At 41.3% G+C, this 9,863-nt stretch overlaps 1 protein-coding gene across 1 annotated transcript; it reads left to right on the top strand.

Annotated features, from left to right (window-relative positions):
• The first annotated feature begins 209 nt into the window (after nt 1–209).
• ZNF80 (zinc finger protein 80) lies at nt 210–1,191 on the top strand. Its single transcript, XM_006161841.1, has one exon. The coding sequence runs from the start codon at nt 304–306 to the stop codon at nt 1,189–1,191; it is 888 nt and encodes a 295-aa protein (XP_006161903.1). The 5' UTR covers nt 210–303.
• The last annotated feature ends 8,672 nt before the right edge of the window (nt 1,192–9,863 follow it).

Genomic DNA, 9,863 nt, shown 5'->3' with positions numbered 1-9,863 from the left:
TGGCCCTTTCCTTTTGCTCGGTTGCCGCGGCTTTGGAGGTGGTGGTGGAATGCCTTTGCAATCTTCTCCTGGGAGGAATCAGGGCAGCTGGGCCAGGCGCACACAACCCTGCCCTGGATGCGACCTTGTGGACCTGCAGGTTCTCTGGTAGAAGAGAGATTTTGCCCCAAGCGTCTGTCCAGGTAACTGAGTTGAATCCAAAACTGGTTTTGTCCTAGAGATCCATGCTTCGGGGAGACTGCCTCAAGGAGCCAAAGGCCCTCCTGGTGGCGGTGAGCCAGGGATTAGGAACAGTCGTTGGAAATGCAGGAAGGGCGTTTGAGGCCAGTTACCGTCTCGCACAAGGAGACTGCCCTTGGGAAGATGAGCCCTAAACACGGAGGGTTGGAGACTAATGACAGTCTGTGCATAGAGGATTCACAGGGGCGAGACTCTGTAGGAAATACCCTCCAGGAGCGTGACACACGGGGACCAAGTAAAGGCGCTTTGGTTCAGAAAGGGAAGACCCTCTTCAAATGCAAAGAATGCGGGAAAGTGTTTACCCAGAACTTCCTCCTTGTCCGACATCAGCGGGTTCACACCGGAATCAAGCCTTATGAGTGCCCCGAGTGTGGGAAAGCCTTTCGTGAAAAGGTAGATTTTGATCGGCATGCGAGGATTCATACCGGGGAGAGGCCCTATAAGTGCACCGAGTGTGGGAAGGTCTTCAACCGTAGGTCCCACCTCACATGCCACCGCCGGACTCACACTGGAGAGAAGCCCTGTGAGTGCAGCGACTGTGGCAAGACCTTCAACCACCAGTCTGTTTTTGCCCAGCATCATACGACCCACACTGGAGAAAAACCCTTTGCATGCGAAGAGTGTGGGAAAGCCTTTCATTACAACTCTTCCTTGACTCGGCACATGAGGATTCATACTGGAGAGAAGCCCTTCCGGTGCGGCGAGTGCGGAAAGGCCTTCACCCACCATTCTGTTTTTGTTCGACACGGTTTGACCCACACCGCAGAAAAGTCGTATGAGTGTAAAGAATGTGGGAAAGGTTTTCTCTACAGCTATTCCCTCACTCGTCACACGAGGAGACACACTGGAGAAAAGCCCTATGAGTGCCTCGAATGTAGAAAGGCTTTTGCCTCCCGCTTTGCTTTTGTCCGGCATAGGAAGATCCACACTGGGAAAAGAACAACTCTCTAAGTACAAATGTCTTTTGGGACAGTTCTTCCCTTTGACACATAAGGAGTCACACCGAAGCATAAGGAGCACTCTGAATGCAGCGGATGTAGCAAAAACCGTGACCTGCAGCTCATCTCTCACTCACCATGGAAAAACTCATGCTGGCAATCAACTCTGCAAGGTATGTGGGAAGGCCTTTTGCAAATGGACCCACCTCAATCAACATAGAATTTCCACTGGGAAAAGAATTTTTTTGACTCAGACTGGTGAAGAACTGTCTTCCTCAGCATATGGGAATTCATCCAAGACGTAAACTTATTGGTTATTGTACACTTAAAAGAATCTTCAGCCGCAGCTCTTTCCATAGGTTTATATATCTAAGCCATCTCGGGAGTATTTCTTTAAAAGATGGAGATGAAAGAGTTGTGGAAGAAAAACGGAAATGCAGAAACAGCTTCTGTCAGACTTCACTGAAAGCCAAGCCTGTGAAAATTTGAATTCAATTCTTTATTATTGGAGTTATCTAAAAGGTAAATGGGCCTTGTCCCATTATTTGTCCTTTATGTATGTTCACTCCTGTTTACTGACAGGAGTATTGGACGGTTGAGAGTAACCATCCTCTGTAAAGATTTGTTGAATCTATAGAGAGTTATTGAATGCATTCTTTGTTCTAATGTATTGTCTCTACTCTTAAAGGGAGTGTAAGTCTTTGTGAGGAATATGAAAGCTCAAGTCATGTAATACTTGAAACCTGTAAGAAATCGTAATATAAAAGTACTGCTACCTAAAACTGCTTTGTAGTTAGGAGATAAGGATCTACAAAAGGAGGAGCATGGTTTTTACTATATCATTTAAGGTTTTAATTTATTTTCCTATCTCTTTCTTCATGTAGTTTTGAATGTTTAGCATCCGTTTTTTTCTTGACATGGATATATTTGTTTATTTTGGTACACTTTCTCAGGAAAATGAGGATACTCAGAGCTGTGTTGCTTTTTCAGATGACTGGTGATTTCTAGTTTCCTGGCTTCTTTAGTTCTCTGTAAAAAAGGCTTCTCCAACACATGTCACCAGTTTTCTAGGGGTTAAACTAGAACTAAAGTAAACAACACACAGCTTTAATGAAAAACTCAGGGAAAAAATTTTAAAATAAGGGAACCAGCAGTTAGCGTAATGGCTATGTCACTGGACTCCCACGTAGTCGACCGCGGTTTGCGTCCTGGGCCCAGTGGCTTAAAATTCACGCTGGGCACGTGTGCATGCGTGCCCAAGATCCCAAGAGAAGAATGGAGGGGAAGGGATTGAGGCGTGACCATCCCCCCGGGGGGTGATTTCTCACTTTCTGTCTGTCTCTCTCTGTCTGGCGAGCGCACGTGCCCTATAGTGAAAACCTCTCAAAAAAAATTTAAAATGAATACATTGTATTAAAATGTAAAATATGTAGGTCCTTTGACATGTTAAATTTTGTTGATAAATACTCTAACACATATGCAGGGATGTGTATACAAAGACTAATCACCGCAGTTTTGTTTTTCTATGTGAAATGTTGAAAAAAACTCAAATGTCCATCAATAGGAAATAAATTATGGTACATCTGGTCTGTGAAATACTATAAAACCACAAGGTATCTCTGGATATATGAGTAGTAAAACACCCCTAAGATGCAGCGTTAGGTAAAAGAACACGTTTCAGAAAATAAATCTAAATCTGAGAGGATAAACCAGGAACTGTTAATGGTGGCTTTCTATAGGGAATGGATGGACCAGAGATGTAGAAAACTGTTAAGAGTTTTACCTTCATACTTTAGTGTCATTTGCATGTTTTAAATAAACAGCATGTATTATTTGGAGAATAAATGTTTAAAATATTTTAATAAAGATGGAACTTTGGAATAAAATGACTTTTATTATTTCTTATAAAGCATAAACTTTAACGGAATTATTGAAAGTCATAATCTTAGTATACTTTAAAAAAAAAAAACTGAGAGTAAGGACCCAGAGCTACTCAGTCACATTTAATAAATGATACAGTAGTTTAAAAATGATGAGTTAACATATATGTGGGATAATCTGTGTGAAAATGAGAATTCAGCATAGCCTCTTCTTCAGTGAACATTCCTTTCTTTTAAATTCCTGGTAACTTTTCAGTGCCATTTTGCAGGCAGTTAGGTTTTACACGTCAGGTATCTATTTCCTTGGAGCTGATCACAAGAAAAGCACTTTGCTGGTAACATCAGTGTGTTATGCTTATATATGTGTGCGTGTATGTGTGTGCATACATGCCACATACACACAGTTTACTGGCCACATCTGATTTGCAAATGTTTGCTACTTAATGAATGATCCTGGTTTTACTGAGTTTACACTTGGACTTCGTGATATAGGTAATGTTCCAAACGAAGAGAAATATACCTGCTTTTTTAACAACATCATGTTCATGCCAACCAGCCAGACCTATTTTCCATTAAGGAAAACAAGTTTGATATCTACAGATCATACTTTAGGATTTCACTGTATTCAGGGACTAGCAGTTGGCATAATGGCTATGTCGCTAGACTCCTACGTAGCCAACAGCAGTTCAAGTCCCGGACCCGGTGGCTTAAACTCACGCCAGGCGCGTGTGCCTGTGTGCCCAAGATCCCGAGAGGAGAATGGAGGAGAAGGGATTGCAGTGTGGCCATCCCCCCCGGGGGGGGGTGATTTCTCACTTTCTCTCTCTCTCTCTCTCTCTCTCTCTCTGTGTGTGTGTGTGTGTGTGTGTGTGTTTCTGGCAAGCGCACATGCCCTATAGCAAAAACCTCTCGAAAAAAAAAAGGATTTCACTGTATTCTTCCTCACAAAGCATGTGATATTTGTTAGCTTCATTTCATTCAGGAAACATATACCATCAGAAATATTTCTCCTATTTAAGAAATAAACTAAGAGTGGGATTTTTAAACAAGCAAACTGGTAACCCACAGGTAAGCACACATACACACACACACAAAACCTCTTCAAGCATTCCAGTTGTAGCAGTAGTTTGCCCAAGAGAGTTGCCCCACCAGAGAATGATTTTGTGATTTTTCTCTTCTTTAGCAAGAGAAATTGATAGGTATATCATGAGATAAGTGATTCTGCTCAGGTGAGGTCAGTTCCTGAAAGCTGACTATGACTGAAAAGCAAGAAGACCTTATTGGCTTAAGAGGAGAGAATGTCGCCTTAAGAATCTCTCTTGAGCTGGGCCCTATAGGAAGCGTGATGGTAAGGGTGTTGGACTCCCACATGGCTGACCACAGTCGAGTCCCAGATCTGAAGGCTTGCTTTCTCATTCTCTCTCTCTCTCTCTCTCTCTCTCCCTCTCTCTCTCTAGTTTAAAAATAAAAATAAATAAATAAATAAAGTTAAAAATAAAATAATTCTTTAAAAAATTACTGTCAATACATTAAAAAATATATATATATCTTGAGCTGGCCCAATAGCCTAGTGTTAGAGCTGGATCCCACATGGCTGACTACAATTCAAATCCTAGCATTGGCAGCTGATAAAACACAGGTGCCCAAAATCCTAACAGGAGGGAGAAATGGAGGAGAATTATCCATAACCACATCCCATTAGCAAGTACTTTCCTTCTCTCTCTCTCTCTCTCTCTCTCTCTCTCTAGTGCAGTTTTGCCCATTAAAAAGAAGATCTTGGGACCAGCAGTTGGCATAATGGCTACATTGCTGGACTCCGATGCATCAACCACAGTTTGCGTCCTGGACCTGGTGGCTTAAACTCACACAGGGCGCATGTGCATGCATGCCCGAGATCCTGATAGGAGAATGAAGAAGGGACTGGGGCATGGCCATCCCCTCTGGGGGTGGGGTGAGAAGGAGGGGTGATTACTCACTTTCTATCTCTCTGCCTCTCCCTGTCTTTCTGGCAAACGCACACGCCCTGTAGGAAAAAACAAAACAAAACAAAACAAAACAACGCTCCAAAATAAGTAAATAAATAAAATAAAAAGAAGATCTTGGCGGGAGGGGGGGGGGGGGGGCAGCTGGTGGTGTCATGATTAAGGCGCTGAACTCCCCACCCCCCAAGGGGGTGATTTCTTGCTTGCTTGCTTTCTGTCTCTCTCTCTGTTTCCAACAAATACACATGCCCTAAAACAAAAATCTCTCAAAAAAAAAACCTCTTTTTCTGAGAGAGTCATTGAGTAGTCTCCCTTCTAAGTGTAGATTAAGTAGGTTTCATTACCCCAAGATAAATGAATACAACATCTTTGGTATTTCCTGTGATTTTTAAAACCCTACCTTGCTTCCACTCTAAAAAGGAAGGTGGCCACCCTAAGAAATAGGGACAATATTACTACTGCCTGTGGTGGTGGTAGCTGATGTGACTCATTGCTTCCTGGAAGGCTATGATTGTCACTAAAGGAAGTTATAATTTAAGAGACCCCCCAAGTGGGTTCTTTCTGTGATTATGCAATTATCTGGATTTGTCAGAGTACACAAATACCCATGAACTTTGGCAAGACAAAATTCAATTTCTATGTACATTGCAGTGGGAATGTAACTGCCTGAGGTGATAAAAACTGACCAAATTTTATTTCCCTCTACATCTGGCATTAGAAAAGGACCAACCCACTCTGGAGTAAGTGTTCAATGTTCTTAAACAATTCAATTAAGGAGCATGGAAACTCTCCGAAGGAGATGCTGAGCTTCATGATAGATGTGTGAGCACGTGTGTAATTAACTGGAAAAATAGGGGGGGGAATGGCCATATTTAAATTCTGAGTTTGTGGAGCAATTCATTCCAGTTAGAGGTGAAAGAATGTTTTCTTGAAGCTAATAAAACATAGGAATTTTGGAAACATAATTCCTTAGATGTTACAGGTGGTTTGCTAAAAAATTTTCTATAGAAGTTTTTGAATGTATATCTCCCTTTTAATTTCTGATGCTGTTAAGAAATCAACTATGACTTTATTTCCATTCCTCTATAGGTGTTTTCCTTTTCACTTTCAAGCTTTGTATGTCATTGATATTCTGTAATTTCAACATGGTATGTCTAGGTGTGGTTTTTTTTTTCTAATTTATCCTGAATAGCACTCATAAGGATTTACAAATCAGAGGACTCTTACATTTCTTCAGTTCTGGAAATGTTTTACCGATTATAACTCTGGATGTGCATCTCCCCCATTGTCTCTGTTATCACTTTCTATAGCTTCATGTCATAGCATCTCACTTTATCTTCCCTTTTTCTTAACTTGCCTTCCATATTTTCAATTTCTTTGTTGCTCCATGCCTCCAGAGCAATTGCTTCATATCTGTCTTCCAGTTCATTAACTCTCTTTTCACCTGTATAACTGAAACTTTTAAATGCAATGGATATATTTTTAACTTCTACAAGTTCTAATTGGTTCTTTTTTAAAAACCAGCTTCTAATTTCTTTTCTTTGCAATACTTCCCTTTTCCTTTATATTTTATATTCAACATTTACAATATCTGAAGTTTTTACAGGTCCAGTACTGCTTCTTAACATTTCTTTTTATTTCTTTCTGTGACATCTTATTTCCTCATTTATCTTGTGATTTTTAATTTTGAGCTAATGTTAATTGGAATTATATTTTAGGAATTCATCGAGGCCTTGAGTCAAGGTGCGTGTCTTCAGGGAGGATTTGTGTCTGCTTCTACCAGGCAGCTAGAGGTCCTACCTAACCCAGAAAGTTTCGAATTCTTAGTTTAGTATTCCTCAGCTCATATCAGTAGTGGGGATTCTAGCCTTAAATTCAATGAGAGTGACTTATTGTTATGAGTTCCTCAGGAGAAATTTGTTTCCCAGGATCCCAAGGGCAAACTAGATCATTGTATTTACTGGAGTTTTTTCAGGGGCATTTTTTTTTCTTTGTGCTATTTCCCTTTTTAACAGAATATGTCACCTTTTAGGAACACTAGCTTTAGGCAACAGTCTTTATTCCTGTTCCCCACCTCATGCAACATCTCAGCTTTATCTCTTTTCTCCCAAATATGACTTTCTTTGTATTGCGCTCTCTTGTCATTTTTGTCCTATAATATTTTGACTTTTTATTTTCTTCAGCCAGCCCTGTGGCCACTGACAGAGCTGGATCCCACACAACCGACTGTGTAGTTCAAATCCCATTTCCAGTAGCTTGACAATCTGGGTATATATGCATGCCCAGGATCTAAGCAGGGTGGAGAGATGGAATAGAAGGGATTGCAGTCTGACTATAACCATTGAGGGGTACTTTCTCCCTCTCCCTCTCTCTCTCTATCTCATTTTTATTAGTGAAAGCATAGGCATATGCACCCTCTAGCAATTTAAAAATAAAAGTGAATTGCGCACAATAGGACCTTCTTTTCAATATGGCTGGAGGACAGGTGATGTGTCCAATTGGTTTCTTTCTTATCATGGGGAAGAAGTGCTGGCCACCTAAGAATTCCAGGAGAACAAACTTTCTTGGCAAGAGAGAGAAACCCATTCACTAAAGCTCCACAAAAACTGAGATTTCAGTCATGGCTTTATCCTCTGTGCCTATAACAGTGCCTGGCACATGAGAAATGGTCAGTAAGTAAGTGAAGAATGGACGCAGAAATCCTGCCTTCCACTTTTGAGTCTTTCTCCCCTTTAATCCTCTTCCTCATTTTCCCTTTTCCTTCCACCCTGCAGTGTTTCTCCAGCAAGTTCTGCAGAACAAGAGGCAGAACCTAGGTTTGGGAGAAAAGAGGCAGAATTAAATTCAATATGCAGAACCATCTTTTCAGGGTCCTTGCAATCTGTGCACAGTCTGTCACACAGTAACTGCCGATTCAGTGCTTGGTGCATCTGAAGGCCGTCAGGAGCATCAATCAACTGTACAGAGGATGGCCAGCTACAAGCTATTAATAATACTACTACTTAACATTCCCTGAGCATTTTCATTATGCCAAGCTCTATGCTAATGGTTTGACATGTATAATCTCATTTGATTCTCAGAGAAAACCAACAAATTAGGTACTATAATCATTCCCTACTTTCAATATGGTGACTCTGTGGCTTAGAAAAATAAAGTAGTTGGGGCCAGGATGTGGCATGAAGGTTTAGGCACTGGATTCTATGTGACCAGCTGTGGGATTCAAGCCCTGGACCCAGCAACTTGAAAATTAAACTGAATGTGTGTGCTTGAGCACCCAAAATCCCAAGCAGAGACTGGAGGAAAAAGGCTTGTGGCATGTCCACCCTCCCCGGGGAGGAAGGGGATGATTTCTCCCTCGCTCTTGCTTTCTCTTCCCCCACTTCCTCAAGTGAGTGCATGTGCTCTGTAGCAAAAATTAGGGGGAAAAAAGTAGCTTCTCTGAGGCCACACCCCTAATACTCTGGAAAACTCATTCTCTTAAGCATGGCACTCTATCTAGTTACAAATTTCATACCCCTTCAAAGCCTTTGGTAGGGGTTATATATAAGCATATCCATATGAATTTTTAAAAATAATCTATTCCTTTCTATTTTCTCATACTAGAATATAAGTTGTAAAGATAAATATGAAAAGAGAAAATCAAGTCTAAAAGTAAAAATAGAGTTTGAAGCAACAAGAGAAAAGAACAAATCTGCTCTTGTTTCTTATCTTTTCTTGCTCTTCTAAATATCTCAGTTCCTTTTTCTTCTTTACCACCACCACTCTCTGACTTATTATCAGTTCTGTCTTAACAACTGCTATAAAGCTTTCCTAACTGGTCTTCCTCACCTCCACTTTGACCCCACCTCCCATGCTGTAGCCCTGCCCTATCAATCCTTTAAGAAAGAATAGAGGTGTAGGGTTTTTTTTTTTTAAATTGCCAGAGTGGTTTGTTGTTTAAGAATTATTTATTTAATTTTATTTATTCATTCATGTATTTTAATTTGACCAGAGAGAGATGTAGAGAGAGAAAGGGAAAGTGAGAACGCAAGCCATCAGGTTTGAGACTCAAACTGTTGTTGGCCATGTGGGAGTGTCCAGTGCCTCAACCACCACGCCACCTGCTGGCCCTAACCAAAGTGTTTTTTTTAAACACCAATCACATCCTGTTCATTCCCTACCTAAAGCCCTCTTCGATATTTCCCTTTGCACTTAGAATAAAAGGCAAAATGTATACCAGGGCTTTGTCCAGGCCCTGCTCACCTCCTAGCCACTCCTTCTCGTTACTTCTACTTCACCACAGAGCTTGTGTACATTCTATCTCTTTGCCTAATGTGCTCCTTCCTAGCTCTCCACGCAATGGAGTCCCTCTCATCTGTTAGGATGCTCGCCTGTTAGCCTCTGGGGCACTAGACATAGACTTGACCGGTCTATTTAGAGGCTTTGAGACCCAGTTCATTTCTCATCTGCGGGCATTAGTTTCTGGGCACCATACCACACAGCAAACAAGTGTCCAGCCCTTAGTAACACCAGGTGAAAGGATCAGTCCCTGGAAGTTCGAGTCAAACTACCTACAAGCCAGTCTTTATGTTGCTGCCTCTAATTGACATTTTTGCTTTCTCTGTTTATGGACTTCACTCCACTTTGTCCTGTGAATCAGCTTAGGGACTCTCTCAAGAAAGGCCTTATTAACCCTACTTCTTGGGCCACAAAACGCAGTTGCAAGTTTACAAGGTAAGAGGGGTTAATAGCTGTCCTTCCTGTCCTCTGTAGCACTCTGTACACAATACACTATAGAGTTCGATATGTTGTAGTGTCATCACCTGTTTATTTTTTGTTAACTC

Source organism: Tupaia chinensis, unplaced genomic scaffold (assembly GCF_000334495.1).
Source record: "Tupaia chinensis unplaced genomic scaffold, TupChi_1.0 Scaffold139218_1, whole genome shotgun sequence".
NCBI lineage: Eukaryota > Metazoa > Chordata > Mammalia > Scandentia > Tupaiidae > Tupaia > Tupaia belangeri.
The sequence above is the reverse complement of the archived record's forward strand: the minus strand, read 5'-3'. Positions and strand labels throughout refer to the sequence as shown.

Bases quoted from the DNA above. Each gene is read 5' to 3' on its own strand.
- ZNF80 (XM_006161841.1), top strand. From the start codon at position 304: ATGCAGGAAGGGCGTTTGAGGCCAGTTACCGTCTCGCACAAGGAGACT.